The sequence below is a fragment of the Wyeomyia smithii genome, chromosome 3, assembly GCF_029784165.1.
Source record: "Wyeomyia smithii strain HCP4-BCI-WySm-NY-G18 chromosome 3, ASM2978416v1, whole genome shotgun sequence".
Lineage (NCBI taxonomy): Eukaryota > Metazoa > Arthropoda > Insecta > Diptera > Culicidae > Wyeomyia > Wyeomyia smithii.
The window spans coordinates 211,511,242-211,528,490 of NC_073696.1; the positions used below are offsets into that span (position 1 = coordinate 211,511,242).

General features: G+C 40.0%; 4 protein-coding genes across 6 annotated transcripts; 2 read left to right on the plus strand and 2 right to left on the minus strand.

Moving 5' to 3' along the window:
* The first annotated feature begins 282 nt into the window (after positions 1-282).
* On the plus strand, positions 283-1,749 carry LOC129727852 (DNA-directed RNA polymerase III subunit RPC4). Its single transcript, XM_055686084.1, has 4 exons — positions 283-422; positions 480-747; positions 810-1,159; positions 1,237-1,749. Exons 2-4 carry the CDS (start codon positions 497-499, stop codon positions 1,722-1,724), a joined length of 1,089 nt encoding a protein of 362 aa, XP_055542059.1. The 5' UTR covers positions 283-422; positions 480-496; the 3' UTR covers positions 1,725-1,749.
* Positions 1,735-2,657, minus strand: LOC129727853 (probable 28S ribosomal protein S26, mitochondrial). The gene is made up of 2 exons (XM_055686086.1): positions 2,534-2,657; positions 1,735-2,467 (listed from the first exon to the last, which is right to left on the minus strand). The coding sequence occupies exon 2, from the start codon at positions 2,457-2,459 to the stop codon at positions 1,794-1,796; it is 666 nt and encodes a 221-aa protein (XP_055542061.1). The 5' UTR covers positions 2,460-2,467; positions 2,534-2,657; the 3' UTR covers positions 1,735-1,793.
* Positions 2,658-7,187: 4,530 nt separating this feature from the next.
* LOC129730230 (V-type proton ATPase catalytic subunit A) lies at positions 7,188-11,199 on the plus strand. The gene is made up of 6 exons (XM_055689385.1): positions 7,188-7,363; positions 7,787-7,910; positions 8,422-8,616; positions 8,684-9,767; positions 9,831-10,227; positions 10,331-11,199. Exons 2-6 carry the CDS (start codon positions 7,835-7,837, stop codon positions 10,421-10,423), a joined length of 1,845 nt encoding a protein of 614 aa, XP_055545360.1. The 5' UTR covers positions 7,188-7,363; positions 7,787-7,834; the 3' UTR covers positions 10,424-11,199.
* A 1,214-nt stretch (positions 11,200-12,413) lies between these two features.
* Positions 12,414-15,959, minus strand: LOC129727454 (ankyrin repeat domain-containing protein 27-like). 3 transcript variants are annotated; one of them, XM_055685309.1, is made up of 4 exons: positions 15,638-15,959; positions 15,406-15,460; positions 14,327-15,340; positions 12,414-14,256 (listed from the first exon to the last, which is right to left on the minus strand). In XM_055685309.1, the coding sequence occupies exons 3-4, from the start codon at positions 15,336-15,338 to the stop codon at positions 12,572-12,574; spliced, it is 2,697 nt and encodes an 898-aa protein (XP_055541284.1). In that variant the 5' UTR covers positions 15,339-15,340; positions 15,406-15,460; positions 15,638-15,959; the 3' UTR covers positions 12,414-12,571. The 3 variants fall into 3 exon arrangements, with proteins under 3 accessions (XP_055541284.1, XP_055541281.1, XP_055541282.1); XM_055685306.1 differs by having other exon boundaries at positions 15,563-15,959; XM_055685307.1 differs by having other exon boundaries at positions 15,523-15,959.
* Positions 15,960-17,249: the final 1,290 nt, after the last annotated feature.

Sequence of the window (17,249 nt, forward strand, 5' to 3'; positions counted from 1 at the left end):
TTAATAAGGTCGATAATGCGATAATTGCAGTGACAGTATCGAATTTGTAAAAACTAGAAATGGTCGATTTCGAATTGAATTTTCAAAGGTACAAGACTCGGAAATAGTTAATAAATCTGTCGAAGCACTATTTCATATTCGCGCTGACGGTGTTAAAAGAAATCGCACCTACGTAAACTCTCATATGTAATTGTTAAAATGTGCGTGATGGCAAAAGCAAATATTTAAAATAGGTAAAAACAATTCAGTTTACATGTTACTTCTCACAAGCGTGTTGAAAACTTATTTTGACATTTCGTTTTGAGTTTTATTTTCTTTTTGGCTTTTATTTTTACCTTTAGTTTGTCGCTCTATCGTTATTTCCCAACACCAAAACGATATTAAATCGACTCAACATTAACTCCTTTTCACTTATTAAAAATGTGCATGCGAATCTGATACATAAATCGTGTTTTAATAACCCAATGTACGGATTTTAGGAATCACTGGTAACAACATGGAATCAACCATCAAAATCAAGCAGGAACCCGGTTTGAAGGCACGAGGTAATGCCACGATTACAACTGCACCCTCACCACTGGGGACACAACACGCTGCTGCAATCAGTGTTAAAACCGAAAGATTGACCTCCTTTCGGGTCCCCAGAGATCTTACGCTCGGGGGTTTGACTAATGGACGCACTCCTAAACCGGCGGCTAACAAAAAGGTATACACGCCTAATTTGAATGCCGTTCGTAATAAGGATACGTAAGTTTTATTCACAGTTAAGAGAAATAAAATCTTGTTTTCAAAAATAATATTTGTTGTAGCAACGTAAAAACTGCCTCCACCGGAACGAAACAACGTGTCAAGACTGAACGAAACAAAGATTCCAGAGCCAAATCAGGTAAAGGTTCTTTAATTCAGACATCCGGAATTTTCTCGGAAGGTTTGGCCCAACGAACACTTCAAAAGTCAAGAAGTGAAAAGTATAATAATTCGTCATCGAAAGAGCCAGGCGAAGCAATCCGAAAGCCTGTCTTCCGGACTGAAATTAAGATAGATCCGGAAGAAGAACGGAAGAGGATCCACGATCTCTTTGGAGAACTTGATGAAGATACGGGGGAAGATTCCAAAAAGCACGGTAATGAAGCAAATATGCCGGTCAAATTGGAAAACTGTGAGTGATTTTGCTTTCGTATTTCATTAATAGAAATGCCAACAATCCTTTTACTGTAATATATATTTTATTTCCAGTGGACTATAGATTTAAACCTGCCACCCTAAAGACAGAGATTAAAGATGAGGCAATGGTGCCGAAGGCGGAAGTTAGAGAACTGCTCGATTCAATCAAATCTAACCAAGTAGATCATAGTAATTTTTTTCTGCTGCAACTACCGGATGCGTTACCCGGTCGAACGGACATTGATCCTAAAAAGGGGCAAGACCAACAAACTACACAGGATATCGGCAATCAAAATGGACTCGAACCTCCGCGGTGTACGGTTAGAGAACTAGAGGAGGGTTACGTCGGAAAGGTACTGCGATACCGCTCTGGCAAAGTTAAACTTTTACTCGGAAACACACTGTTCGATCTTACGTTAGGAATGGACAGTGGTTTTCTGCAGGAACTAGTGTCGATCAACACCAACACAGCAGAGCGTAGTGGGAACATTATAGACCTAGCAACCATCAAAGCCAAATTAAATGCATCGCCGGACTGGGAACATCTGTTCAGAAAATAAATTATCAATATTCATTTAAAACAAATTTTCATTTAATATGTTTAACTACACAGCCTAAAGCTTTGCGATTTAGGAATTTTTATCTTGCTGATCTTGTTGGTTCTCATTATCTCGACGGATGTTTCCATCCAAATCTAATGAAAAATTATAGCTGATTGGCTGCACCAGTGCATTCTCGATAGCTTGATCGATGTTGTCTCTAGTGATAAAACTTTTTGACTCTTCTTTCGCCAAACGAACACGTTCCTCGATCTGTTCAGACTTTTCTTGTTCGCGCTGTTCTTTAGCAACTAAACGTTCCAGGATGTACTTTTCTTTTGCTTCGCGCTCAGCCGCAAGGCGTCGATCGCGCTCTTCTGCAATTTTTCGGTTCCACTCTTCACTGATTTTCTGCGCTTGCTCCCACTCAGCTGCTTCCTCCTCTGGTGTTTGTAAAACCATTCCAGCACGAGACACAAGCTTAAAGGCTTCAACTTCGTCCGTCAGGAAGCGCCTTACAGCTTTCATTTGTGTATGATAATTGTTGTGCAATCGTTTTAATTCAGCACGCTCTTCCTCAGATTGTTTCTGTCGTTCTGGTACACGAAATAGTTTACTTTTTGCGGTACCCAACCAGCGTGGTTTTCTACGGTGTCTTACTGCAGTTGTATGTAACAGGGATCGGCCTGTAATGCTCGATTGTTGACCGACAATCCTCACTGATAAGATTCCGGCAGCCGCTGCGAGACCAGCCATGTTTCTAACTAAAGTTAGATTTTTCGGTTAGTACTTTAAATTTATACTGAATAACTTTTTGTATATTTGTGTACCTTATGTCTTTATAACTCGTACAATACCAAATAAATTTAGACGAAAAAATATGCGGCATGTATGAATGGCGAAGTAAAAGAACAACAAATTATGGGCTATTTAATTTTTGACAGTCAACCAGAGATGCCAGCTGTTTTTGAAAAAAGCCCGCAACTGCTCGAAACCCCGGAAAAATCTGCTAGATATCTGAAAATGCGTTCGATATGACAAAACGATGTTTCGACACACATTTTGAGAAAGTTGTGCGCAGCAAATATAAGGAGATTCTGACAAAAATCTGAAGAATCTAAGAAAAAACTGCAAATATTCGCGAGTTAATAAAAAATCTGCACACGAACTCAAAAAATCTGCGATTTTTTTTTAAAAACACCCGCTGTTCAAATGTTACGGCATCTGCAAGTTGATCATACAAATCAAATCATTTGAATTTAAATTTGCTTATGCTACATACTCATAGGCGTAGCCAGAGGGGGGAGGGGGGCAGGGGGGCAGGGGGTTCCGTTGCCCCCCCCCCCCCCTAAATGTTGACATTGGTGCAGAATTTTGTTTTTAATAATTCTAATAGCACAAAACGGCATCTTTAGCCCATAGAAACATCTGTGTAAAGTAACAGCCAGATCAAAAATAATTGAAATGCTTGCGCATTGTTGCGTGGAATTGCACAGGTTTTTCAGTTGATCCACCAAGGATATTGCAGCGGCAAAAGTACCGGGCAAATCCGCCTGCATCAACTAGCTTGGAGTATTGGAACCGAGCTGTGACAATTCCTTACCTTGATTCTCTTGTAACCCCACTGGAAACACGGTTCGATGAAGATAGTGCACCTGCCTACGTGTTGTCCTTGCTGCATCCCGCTAACGTAGTACGCATGTCGTTGGAAGAGTTCAAGCGCAAAACTGAAAACTTTGTAATTTTTTATGAAGTTGACCATTTTGTTGGAGAGGTGGAAGTTTTGTATTAACATTGCAGCAGTATGAGAGTAGATCGTAAGAACTTGGAAGAGCTGGATCTTATAGACCTGCTAGCTTAAGCCCGTTCTTTCTTCCCTGCGACTGAGAAGGCAGTTGAAATTGCACTTGCTCTACCATGGAAACATGCACGATTGAACGCTCGTTCAGCACATTACGTCGGGTGAAAACCTAGCTGAGGTCAACAATATTTGAACAGCGGTTGAGTGCTCTCTGCTTGCTGAGTGTTCATCGGCAGATGGTCAACAACAATCGTGAAAAGACACATGAACCGCTCCCGGAACGTTTAATGTTTGATGCCCGAAAATTTTATTGAAAATCTTGACTGTGTCTTCAATCTTCACGTCCTTGAGAAGCTTTGACAGGATGTAGATGAGATAGCGGCTGTGCGAATGGGTGTCCAGCTTTCGGAGAAGTAAACGTACCTTCGCCGTATCATTCAGCTGGCCTGCATCGTTCTCGAAGAGGTCCTGGTAGCGGTTAAACAACAACGTCCGAACGTAACTCCGTTTTCTTCGTCGAAGACAAACTCGATGATATTCGAAGAGAGGGACTCCAAAATCTGCTCCGGGGTTTGATACTGACGCTGCTGCTGCTGGACCGTTATCCGCTGTAGAATTTGAGCCATCTTGTGAATCATATCTTGAATTCCCGGTTGCGGCTGCTGATCAACTCTATCTTCTGCCATGTTCGTGGATTCTTAAGATCCTCGTCGCCAAAATAATATGACCAAAAGTTTAAATGAACTGAAGACTTTTTAGTAAAGAACATCTATTTGTATTCGAGGTTGGACAAAGAATAATAAAATTTCTCACTCTGATGTCAAGGACAACTTTCCACTGGTTGACTTGATGTAACAATCGCTAAAGACTATTATTTATTTCTATTTTTCAAAACACACTAAAGTCGCTTTTTACGCGAGGGATACGTGCCGCGTGAAAAAACGCGTAAATTCAGGAATCCGCGTAAAAAACGCGTAAATTTCGAAATCCGCGTAAAAAACCGCGTAAATTCCGGAATCCACGTAAAAAAAAGCCGCGTAAAAAGCGACCTTAGTGTACCATTATTATACTTCAAAAAATTTGAAGAGCTTGCCCCCCCCTTATTTGAAATTCTGGCTACGCCCATGTACATACTTTGCAATCAATATTTAGTTGTGGTATTTATTTTCCAATAAGAAAGGACACCCCTCATAACACTGGTCGACAAAACCGAAAAAATGCGCTAAAGCACAGACTAAAGCTTAAACAAGTTGCCCTAAAACGATCATAACTTTTTACCCTTTCCTGTGAATTTTGGTGCCCCTTTGGTTGATGGTGCGTAAAAGGCCGCAGAACAATTGGATTGTTTAGCTACTCACGGATTTCTTATTTTATAAATCAGCTAAAATAGGTTAATTTGTTGATCAAAACGTGATTTTCAAAAATTTTATATCATTGTCTTTCGATTTTTAAATGAAGAATAAAAATCGCTCTTAGTCGATACAATGACAGTTATATGGGCGAACTGTCCTTGTAGCGATTTCGAGCAGTTTCAATTCGTGGTTTAAAAATTGAATTGGGTTGTTTAGCTATATCAGTTTTTTATATCATCTGAAAGAACTACATTTTCTAAGCAAAACATGATTTTAAAAAATTTTCTATCGTTGTCCTTCAATTTTTGAATCACGAATAAAAACTGCTGGATATCTGTTTGAAATCGCTACAATGATAGTTCGGCAGAGCTGCATGCCACCACGGGTCGAAGTGTGGCGATCGTCGAGGGCGCACAATACAGGTGTGACCACTGACAGCACCGAACAGTCCCAGACCAGCAACTTTCCAACTGCGTCAGGGCGAATCTGCCGACGAATAAAGAAACGACATCGCGATTTACGACGCAAGCAAGAAAGAGATGACAGGTAATTGTTTACGAACTTAGCACGTGCGGTGGCGGGTTGAAACTGACAAATTTTACAGTGCGCTTCGGGCAGCACGCCAGGTCAATACTGGGTCAAAATCGAGCGAATAAAGAAGGGTTTTGACTGATAGCAGTTAGGTTCCTGCCAGTTCAAAACGAGGTGAGCTGGTGGAATAAAGAAATTCGCTATAAGTGTGTTTTTCTTGATTCCTAACCAGCAGTAATAGTTGCCACCGAGATATATATCATTACTGTTGTTTCTCTGTGCATGTTATTTCTATTTTTTGTGGAAATAAGGCTGTCCTACTACAAGATCAAATCTGGAGTACTTTGTGATAAGGTCGTATGTCTAAACGTAAACAAAACGAGTGAGAGATGATTAGTGCTTGTGAAGTACAAGGGATATAACTCTCACTCGTTTTGTTTACGTTTAGACACACGACCTTATCACAAAGTAGTCGAGAAATGTCTTCTGTCTGTAGATAAATATAGTAACTATTCGCTAACTGGGTACGCTTTAACTGGGCGCTCGCTAACTGGGAGGATTCCCAGTTAAAATGGCAACAAACGTCAAATATCTAAACGAACGGGGGGCATGTGGATTGGGGACGAAAACTGAAAAATTGAAGTTTTTCTAACCGAGCATATTTAAAATACAAAAACAATAACATAGCTGATAAATGTACTCGCTATATAAAACTAAAGTTTAAAAGCTTTATTTGAGAGATAAGTTTGTAGTTGTGGTTTCTCTATTTGGTTATCAACTTGAGAACGAAAGCCTTTTATAAAGTTGTTGCGAAGCAGCGATATCCATCGAACTCCCCCTCGGCGTAGAGATGATATCCCAGTTAGTGAGCTGATTTCAATAACTGGGAAGTGCTCGTCGCCCAGATAGCGAACAGATGCAGTATCTTTAAGGTAGAAACGATTTTGATATTAGGTATTAGCACATACATAAGACATACGTAACACTCAGAAAGAAATCTTCCAAAAAAGTTGGGATAAAATGAACTACTTGAATGGTACCACACTTTGAATAAAATCACTGTTTGAGTTGTTTTTGAAGGCAGTGTACCTGCGCAGCCCTGCATTTGTCTCGTCCCTACTCGAAAAATGGTGCATTGATTTTGTAAATAACTTTTTGACAGCTGCGTATGGGATATTCTTTTGGGCTCGATAAAGCCGAGAAAAAGAAAATTCATTTTGTTTAGAGTTCGACCGTGATGAAGTGTGTTCGAAGTTGTAACCCAAGCCTTAAATCCAGAGAAGCGCAAGTTTAATAATCGAAGTACGCTAGTATGATTATTACTTAAAGTTTATGAAATTTATTATTTTGCGTAAAAACAAACGAAAATATTTTTTAAATCGACAATAAATACAAAACTGTTTGCGAAGAATATTTTTTCGAGCACGCGATACCTTTCAGTTATAGCAATACTCATCGCAAAAAAATGCTTTTTTCCTTGGTTCAAATTGACAGTCAATGACAGCTCATTCTGGTTCATTTTGACACTCACACAGCTTCGTATCCGTTTCTCCCTCCCAGGTATTAGCTACACAAAAAGTATACCGTCGTGGGTTAAATCGTCGATTATCATAAATATTTAAATTATCTGGCATGCCTTCCACGCTACCAACTTTGCAGCGATGAACGAATTTTCCGAAACATTGCATCACACCCACCCTGCTGTAATCGTACAACGTTGCAGATGTGTAGGTGCTTACCCCGCGTGATCATATTATAGTATTATATTGGGAAAACTCACCTATTGGGTGTGTGTGCGTACGGCTGTCGCTCTAATCTGTCAGAAGCAGTACAGCAGAGCACAGGAAAACTTTTCATTTCTTGAGCACGGGTTACTCGTTTCGTTCGGTTTGTTCGGTCAAGTGGCGAGTCTTGTGGTACCATTTTGCTTCACTCGGTGTGCAGCTATTTTAAATATCCTGTACTCAACAATTAGTGTAAGTGTTTTTCAATTTTCCGCTCAATATTAAGGATCGTATTGGCTGCGGCAACTGACCACGATTCGCTAAGATGGATATCCAAAGATCGATTTGACTAAGCTGGATTTTTTTCATAGTTGATAACTCGAACTCCGTCGAGTAATTTTCCGAGATGAAAATCTGTACTTTCTAGGCTGAATTTCTAATCACTAATTCCTGAAGGTTTTGTGAAAATGCTGTTTGGAGGCTTTAGAAGTATTTTCTAGAAATAGGTTGATTATTTTTTGGTGGAATGGTCACATGACCATCACCACCTGATTATGTTGTTTTCCAAAAATGATGAATGATTTTTTTACATCGCAGGTGTTAAAACCATTCTTTATCATACTACTGAGTAATCTAAAACTCAAATTTTTAAGCAATGTTTTTCTTGTTTTACAGAACACCTGAGAGACAGAGGCAAACGGAGGATAAGGAACCAGTCAGAGGATGCCGAATTTAAATAAGATTGCCGAAGAGGAACGCGAGTCCAAATTCGGCTATGTGTTCGCCGTATCTGGTCCGGGTGAGTTAATTTTTTATTTTAAACCCTATTTATGTTTACCACTCTATGGAAAACTATCGTAAAATTTGATCTGTAAAAAGTAAATTGAATTCCTATGAAAAATAGCTACCAGTCAGTCACATGACGTGACTGTGTATGTATCTGCGCATGAAGCAGTATACTATACACTTGATCTGTGTGTGCTATTAAGTGTCGTCTGTATGAATTGCATGTTTATCACTTGGCTAGTTGATGTCATGTTTTTGTTCAATCGCAGATATGCAATAGCGAAATTTTGTCTCGCGAGGTATCTGCAATTACCTTGATTTGACACAGCATGTACCAAGGCATTAATATTACGAATGGATTCATGGCAGCCCCTCTGATGTGGGCACCGGCACTGTTATAGAGCATCACATGTTTTATAAAGTTTTTTAAATTCTTGGAATTATTCCAGCTATAGATATTGATTTATAGTATTTTTTAGAGTACAGACATCATTAAAAAGCATGTTGTTCAATTTGATTTACAGTCGTCACGGCCGAACGTATGTCTGGGTCGGCTATGTACGAGCTGGTTCGCGTCGGTTACTATGAACTAGTTGGAGAAATCATTAGGCTGGAGGGTGATATGGCCACCATTCAGGTGTACGAGGAAACATCTGGTGTCACTGTTGGAGATCCGGTGCTGCGTACAGGCAAACCCCTGTCCGTCGAACTCGGCCCGGGTAAGAACCTTTTTTGTTTTGTACTCCTTTGTCGGTGGGGTTAAGTTTTGTTTTTTTTTTTTTTTAGGTATCATGGGTAGCATTTTCGACGGTATTCAGCGTCCTTTGAAGGACATTAATGAGTTGACCAGTTCTATTTACATCCCAAAAGGTGTTAACACTCCCAGTCTTTCGCGTACCTCGAGCTGGGGTTTCAATCCGTTGCACGTGAAGGTTGGTTCTCATATTACTGGTGGTGATCTGTATGGTATCGTGCACGAAAACACCCTGGTTAAACACAAACTGATGGTACCACCGCGTGCCAAGGGTACCGTACGCTACATCGCATCCCCTGGCAATTATACTGTCGATGACGTCATTCTGGAGACTGAATTCGATGGTGAAATCAACAAGTATACCATGTTGCAAGTATGGCCAGTGCGTCAACCTCGTCCAGTAACTGAAAAGTTACCCGCCAACCACCCGCTGTTGACTGGTCAGCGCGTGCTGGATTCCTTGTTCCCTTGTGTCCAAGGCGGTACTACCGCTATTCCCGGTGCTTTCGGTTGCGGCAAAACTGTCATCTCACAGGCCCTTTCCAAGTACTCGAACTCCGACGTCATCGTGTACGTCGGTTGTGGAGAGCGTGGTAACGAGATGTCAGAAGTATTGCGTGATTTCCCGGAGCTATCAGTAGAAATCGATGGCGTTACCGAATCCATTATGAAACGTACTGCACTGGTCGCTAACACCTCCAACATGCCTGTCGCTGCTCGTGAAGCTTCCATCTATACCGGTATCACCCTTTCCGAATATTTCCGTGATATGGGTTACAATGTGTCCATGATGGCTGATTCGACATCACGTTGGGCTGAGGCTCTGCGAGAAATCTCTGGTCGTCTAGCTGAAATGCCTGCCGATTCAGGCTACCCGGCCTACTTGGGTGCTCGGTTGGCTTCTTTCTATGAACGTGCCGGTCGCGTTAAATGTCTCGGTAATCCGGAACGTGAGGGCTCGGTTTCTATTGTCGGTGCTGTATCACCACCCGGTGGTGATTTCTCCGATCCCGTCACTTCGGCCACTCTTGGTATTGTACAGGTGTTCTGGGGTTTGGATAAGAAATTGGCTCAACGCAAACATTTCCCATCGATCAATTGGTTGATTTCATACAGGTATGTACAATCTCATAATTGTTTTGCTCTCATCATTGCAACACTACTCTTTAATGTTTTCAGTAAGTATATGCGTGCTCTAGATGACTTCTATGACAAGAACTTCCCCGAGTTCGTGCCACTGCGTACAAAGGTCAAGGAAATCCTGCAGGAGGAGGAAGATCTGTCCGAAATCGTGCAACTTGTCGGTAAAGCTTCGCTGGCCGAAACCGATAAGATTACGCTTGAGGTCGCTAAGCTGCTGAAGGACGATTTCCTGCAGCAAAATTCTTACTCGGCCTATGATCGATTCTGCCCATTCTATAAGACCGTCGGAATGTTGCGAAACATAATTGGCTTCTACGACATGGCTCGCCACGCGGTTGAAACTACTGCACAGTCAGAGAATAAGATCACGTGGAACGTGATCCGTGACTCGATGGGTAACATTCTTTACCAGCTGTCGTCGATGAAGTTCAAGGTAAGTTGATTAATTCGGGCGATGCACCCAGCATTATCCTGTTCCTGTTACCATGGTATCTAATCGTGAAACTTTCGCTCTATCCCAAAAATATCTTATCTAGGACCCGGTGAAAGATGGTGAAGCTAAAATCAAGGCCGATTTCGATCAGCTGTATGAGGATCTGCAGCAAGCGTTCCGCAATTTGGAGGATTAAGCGTACATTTGTGTCCATTTCACGAAATGTCTTAAAACAGTTTTATTGTTTTCAATAATCGTAAAAGTGTAAAACATAGTGCAAAAAGAATAAAAACAACCATGGAACGTATAATACACAAAAAATATACATCGTCAGTACTCAAAATTTAACAGGTGTGTCGTGAAAAAGAGCTGCAACACGATCAGCATAATACATCTTTTCGGCCGAATTCAACTTTTTACAGGAGTATTTAGGTTATTGTGTAACTTTAATCGTGCAGAAGCTTAAAACTTGTAGGGAGCGTAGAGAAGAACTATAGTATAACAGAGATGGCAAACATACAAAAACACGCGGTCACGACCACACTTAGGATGAGCTCACAGCACTAGTTAGAGGTAGTTGGCTCCTCCCAGAACCACAGCCAACGGAAAATGTCTTCAAAGTTTTCACGTGCATCGGAAATACAGTTTAAACTGTCATCGGCAATTGAGAGTTTAATGATCAAAGGGGATTGAAATACGCAATGCTGCGGTATACTCTCAGCCATACAACAATATGTGACGTCGCAAAACGCATGATGATTGTTAAAAACAACAGATATTTAAAATAATCGCGGCAAAGGAAGAAGTGAATTTTGATTAAGATAGAACATATATATGTATAATGAAAGTATTGTTTAAGAGAGATAAATAATCATACAAACAAAACATGTTTTACTATGTTTAAGATAATCAAATTGTTATATTGCTCTTTGTTTTAGTTAATACATCTGTACTTTTATTTTGATGTCGTTTTTTCGAAGTGTAACTACTTGCATCGGAATCGTAAATTGTTTGAATGGCTTTCGACGCTTCGCATACCCCTTGCAAGCCGCGGTCGTATATTTACGGCATGTAAAATTGTTTCCTGAAACATGATAAGACGTATGTATAGGTCAGCAAGTGTGAAAAGTTTAACCCTCCATAAAGGTTGCATTCCGATTCAACACTAAAAAACCGACTATAAGTAAAATTTCTGTGATGACAAACCGTTTGGAACCGATCAGTTTTAGAGTGGAGTTCAAATAGTTCTGATCGGTCCATTAACCTTCTTTATTATTCTCTTCTGATAAACTTTAAAGTGTATCGTAAGTTTGAGATTTTAACGCTTGGTTATCATACTGGTTTTTATACGAATCACATACGTACAAAATTATCGAAAATTTGCAGTTCCTATTTTCGTATGATCCAATTCGAAAGTGCGAATAATTCATACCGTTCTTTTGTTACGGATGTCGGATACGGCCGTTAACATGAATAAGGCCATTTAGCTCTCATTTGAGTTTTTGTTTGAAATTTAAAAGATATTCACCATTCGTTCGAATCGATTTTTCATATGAACGTCGGATATGACTGTAAATAGAGAGATAGAAGGCCACATTTGATGAAAAAATTCTCCGACGCATATGCTTGAGGTTATATGCTCCAGAGTTATTCAACTTTAAATACTCTTCTCTAACGTGGATCTAACTTCAAATGTATACCACATAGGGCAATTTTATTACTTTTATTGGAAGGAAAATTTTCTGCTAGATATGTCCTTCACATGTCGAAATAAATGTAGAAAATAACATTTTATAAGCAAAAATGTTTTGATGCTCTTTGTTGATGCATGTTCTGCTACATAAAAATTGTAATTCACAAAAACTAAAGCATATGTATTGTGACAAAAAGAATTGATTAAACGTAATTACTGACCAAACCTATAAGAACATTGAAGAAAAGGATGATCAAAATTTGCTCGTTTGGTAATATCACTTTGACGTACCAGAATCTCAGCAGATGGCTATAAAAGATCGTCGTAACATATTGTTACAAAAAGCTGTTGTGTAACTCAAAGTTAACATTGCAATAGTAGAGTGTTATGTTATAACTCCCATTCAAAGGTTGTATTTTTCCTAATCCATAATTGGCACTGGGAATAAAGCAATTTGCTGTGAGTATATTTTTCTACGTAAAAAATAGCCAAATTGTAATCATTGCAACAGAAAGATTTGTTGTACACTTTATTATATTTATATATATTTATAATTGGAAGTAGTATTAACATATTATTGTTTAAAGTCTATCGGGACGACTGGTGGTACTACAGATATGTGAGTTTAGAGGAGACAGTAATGCATATGTTTTACCATTTTCTCTCCAGTACATTCACAGCGTTAAAAAACAGCCTATCACGAGCGATGTCGATCGGTCGTTTACCGGCTAGATTGCGCAGACTTTTGTCTGCTTTGGCACGCTGTAACAGCTCCACGATGCGCACCTGATTTTGTTCAACTGCGTAGTGAAGAGGAGTTTCGCCTCGACAGTCCTTCAGATCAACAAGTTCCTCGCGGCATCGACGGCTCAGCAAAAGTTTCACAACCGTTACACGGCGTTCCCGACAAGCTAGATGGAGAGCAGTTGCCCCGAACTTGGTCCTTACGGTAACACTGGCGCGGAAATCTAAAAGAATATTGATCATGTCAAGATTTCCATGCACTGCCGCAATGTGTAAAACGGTGTAGCCTTCTCCGTTGGTTGCGTTGAGATTGACTCTACTGGAGGTTTTGGAAGCAAACGGTTTTTTGATCAAAGAGCTGAAATCAACTGATTCATTGAGACATCTTTGACAGGTACAAAGGGGGTGGCACACTTTCTCCAATATGTAGTGCTTCGGTGATGATGGATTAATTTTTGGTGTAGCGGGTGGGAAGACATCCAAACCAAGGTAGAAGCATGCAAGTTTGGTATCATGAGCTGCGATCGCAGCAACTGCTTTATCAATTCGTTCCATTTCTTCAATGTTACGATACTCAATGAACGTTTCATCATCCAGCAGATCGTTATCAGATATCAGAATAAATTCTTCGTTAGCAATGGGACAAGCGCTGCACGTCTTGCGACGTTTTTGCTGCTCGACAGACGCTTCATTCAACATTTTAAGAATTTTCACATTGTGAGCATACTTTATTGGGGTTGCCCCAATCCTGTTAGCAATGTTCACTAGTGCATTATGTTCTAACAATGTTTCAACAATGTCTGTAAAACCCCACTTGGCGGCGTAATGTAACGCTGTCTGACCGAGTTGCGTTTGAGCGTCGATGTCGACATGAATTTTCATATGTTCGGCAAAATACAGCAATGCTTTGACGCATCCACCGTGACCATTTAGGCAGGCTAGATGGAGGGATGTGTGGAGATCGTTGCTCGTACTGTTGATATTGATTCCGGCGTGGAGCAGTAGTAACAGCAGATTCTGGTGACCATTTGCTGCAGCGTAGTGCAGAGCAGTCCAATTCTTCGCATCAACTGTATCAACATTCGGTTTTAGATTTAGAATGAGAGTGAGCAATTTTGGACTGCCAAGGGTAGCTGCGAGATGGATTGCAGCTAGTCCATGTTGATTGCGATGATCAATGTGAGGCTGGTAGGGTAAGGACTCACATTTGCTACAGTTGCATAGAGGGTGACATTTTCTATACTTTAACACGGAAGCAGCCTTGGTCGTATCAAACTCTTCAAATATTTTCAATATTTCTTCCTCTTCCTTGTTCTTCATAAGAGTGAAGAGATGGTTAAGAAACTGGTCTGCGTTGAGGAAATTCATTTCGGCGAAAGGTTTTATCTGTAGCTGTTCTACAGATATAAGTTCTATTCCCAAACGCTGTGTTCTTTCAATGCTACAGCAACTGATATACACAATGACCGCCTCTAGAGTTGTTACTAGATAGCTTTCCTGACCGAATTGATCTTGTTTTTGCGGAGCTGACAAGGTCCTATTTAATTGAAACTCTTTGAGAAAGGTAAGATTCATGATCCAATTATTCAAACCTGCCAAGAAGCAATAAAGTAACTAGTTTCAATATAAGTTCAAAAAAGTACGATTTGTGCGTTCACTTACCGGTTTTGATAACAACAAAAATCAACACTGGAATCACATCGTCTGTTGTCTTGGACATTTTCACATTTTTCGTTTCAGTAGAGGCGTCTTGTTCGCGCGCGATTATCTCGAAAGCTTTCTTCAAACAGCTGATCTTATCAACGGTAGTTCGACACTCATCTATTCTGAGCAGCTCCTTTTTGATGGCAGGTATTAACTCGGCATAGCTACGCTTGAGATTTAACTCCGATATGTGAATGTCCGACAAATTTCGAATGGTTTTGTTAAAACTTTCTACTTGTTCTTGTTGACACACATTTATTACATCTCTCGTGTGTTCGTACAGTTTATCCATCATATATGTTTCTACGGCTACTCGAACATTCTGCTTCAAATGAGAGTCTTTTTGGCATCTATCCTTTAGTTTTCGATTTTGGAAAATAATATCCAAACATTGCACATACAATTTTTGAACTTCTTCTTTATAACATTTTAAATTGGAATTGGTGAGAATTGCACGTTTATTGATAAAGGTCTGCACAGCTGCGTCGATTTTAGAAAACACAAACCGCGGTTTAGCTATCGATCGTATGAATTCAACCGCGTCCTGCAGCTTTTTAATTGTGATTAATTCATTCGAATCGTTACCCTGCACTATTCCGTAGGGTCGAGTGTCACATAATGCATTCTCGATGCACCAGATTTTATATTTCATACCATCTCTGGTATAGAAAAGTTCCTCGAAAAGGATTGTCGCTTTATATGTACCGGTGCTCAGTTGACGTGCATTTCGACGGATATCAACACAGTTGAGATTGGTGAAGTGCGTTTCCGGAAGTTCTTCATTTGGGACAAGAATGTGGGCCAACAAAAACTCCTGCTCAGTGACGCATTTATCGTTGACAGCACCACTTCGAGGAACACATATAATCCATCCTTCGACTGGCGCGGTGTCCAAAAATATTTGATGGTCGGTTTGCAGTTTTTGATAGAATAAGTTTTTCGAGAGATCTTCGTCGTATTGAATATCCATTTCTGTGTAAAGTATGAGAAGGGGTTTTAGTCATAAGCTTCATATTATTACTATTACGTTTACATACCTCATGTAAGCAGAGATTTTAGGTCGGGTCGTTACATCTCCAATCTCTAGCACTTCTAAAAATTGAAAACCATAGAATTATACTAAATGAATGTGGGCACAATTCTATTATCCACACTCGTAAGTCATCCTCCATTCATACTTTTAACTCCACTCACCCAAGTACACAAAGCACTGTTACACACACTATTTAATCGCTTGTTTCTTCACATTATGTGTTAAAAAATAGTTACGCTCGCAATATTAGTTCCTTGTCGCATACTATTCCTATGCAGTTTTGTCCACTAACAGCACATATGCAATAACGCTGATAACGTTGATTCGCAAACTTTCGCGAACATGATTATATTAGGTAAATAAACACAGTGATTTGATTTGATTACAATTTCTGCCACTGAAATAAAAACAATAACTCCCTTTGGTTAAAATATGAACACATTTCGAAAAAATCTCTACAAATATAAGGAGAATCTGAACGCAAATCTGCTTATAACTGCAACTAACAAGAAATGTACGAACGATTTCCAAAGGTCTACGTTTAGCAGTCAAATCTGCATTTCTGGTATCCCTGTTGTGGAGCCAAAACAACGTTTCGTTTCGTTAAAGGGTTAAAACCAGGGGCCTATAAACGTCAACATTTTGCCTACCAATTATAACGGCGGTAATATTTCATTTCAAATGCTTACAAAACTTATCTTATTCATTGGAAGTGCACATTGTACTGAAAACAAATGTTGAGCTCTTGTTTTTTTCCATCTAAAACGACATTTACTCGAGAATAAGTCTACCGACAAAATGGGACGTTTACTCTATTTCACTTGTTTTAGGGCAAACCAACCGAAAAGTGGGTACCAGAAACACTGGTACCAGAATCAATGAGTGGTAGATGGAAAATGTATGGAGTTTGACAGCCACAAGAGCCCCCTGGTTAAAACACCCCTTTGGCATCGCGCCAACATCGCGCTAACATCTCAACATATGTGTAAACGAGATAGCATATCACCGCCTCTTTTCATACATCTTTATCTTACTGCTGACAGCGGGCACAAATTAATTTGAGCCCAGGACATGAGTTCATTCGGTTTATTCGCGTTGAAAGAGATTTCGAAGGCTGTTCGCACCTACGTGAACTCTCGTATGTAATTGTCAAAATGTGCGTGATGACAAAAGCAAAAATATTTCCTTCTTTCTTTTTCGCACGCAGAAACCAAACAAATATCAGCAACACCGTCAACGCCAATTGTCATTCACTGTTACTCGGTATAGGGATGCCAAAGGCTCGGGTTAAAAGGTTGAAGGCGTTGGAGTATGATTGTGCACGTATAAATTTGGGACCTGTCATTGGTCACTAGAAATTGGGTTGTTTAGCTATATCAGTTTTTTTATGTCATCTGAAAGAGCTCTATTTTCTAAGCAAAACGTGATTTTCAAAAAAATTTTATCTTTGTCCTTCAATTTTCAAATCTCGAATGAAAACTGCTCGAAATCTGCTCGAAACCGCTACAATGACAGTTTGCCCACATACATAAGACATACGTAAAGCCTGTATCAGACTAACCGTCGTAGCGGTCAACCGCTACCGTTCCGTTCTTTTTCGACCAATTAGAACACAGCGGTCGACCGTCGCTTGTTGTTGTTGCAAAAAATAGAATTATTTCTATTTTTGCCGCCAACCGTTCCCAACGGTTGGCGACTGCTGTCATTGTCATGGCGAAGGCAAACGTGCCTCTTCACACCTACACAAATTCACATTTAGAGACATGTCAAATAAAAATGTGTGCTTCTCTTTTTGGCACACACGACAGCCAGTCAAACCATTGATAGCACCGGCAACGCTGGTTGGCG

Excerpts from the sequence above, each read along its gene's own strand:
- LOC129727852 (XM_055686084.1), top strand. The coding sequence starts at position 497 with ATGGAATCAACCATCAAAATCAAGCAGGAACCCGGTTTGAAGGCACGA. Across the intron at positions 748-809 it reads GCCGTTCGTAATAAGGATAC|CAACGTAAAAACTGCCTCCA; the intron begins GTAAGTTTTATT and ends TATTTGTTGTAG. Across the intron at positions 1,160-1,236 it reads GCCGGTCAAATTGGAAAACT|TGGACTATAGATTTAAACCT; the intron begins GTGAGTGATTTT and ends TTTTATTTCCAG.
- LOC129727853 (XM_055686086.1), bottom strand. The coding sequence starts at position 2,459 with ATGGCTGGTCTCGCAGCGGCTGCCGGAATCTTATCAGTGAGGATTGTC.
- LOC129730230 (XM_055689385.1), top strand. The coding sequence starts at position 7,835 with ATGCCGAATTTAAATAAGATTGCCGAAGAGGAACGCGAGTCCAAATTC. Across the intron at positions 9,768-9,830 it reads AATTGGTTGATTTCATACAG|TAAGTATATGCGTGCTCTAG; the intron begins GTATGTACAATC and ends TAATGTTTTCAG. Across the intron at positions 10,228-10,330 it reads TGTCGTCGATGAAGTTCAAG|GACCCGGTGAAAGATGGTGA; the intron begins GTAAGTTGATTA and ends TATCTTATCTAG.
- LOC129727454 (XM_055685309.1), bottom strand. The coding sequence starts at position 15,338 with ATGGATATTCAATACGACGAAGATCTCTCGAAAAACTTATTCTATCAA. Across the intron at positions 14,257-14,326 it reads TTTTGTTGTTATCAAAACCG|GTTTGAATAATTGGATCATG; the intron begins GTAAGTGAACGC and ends GCTTCTTGGCAG.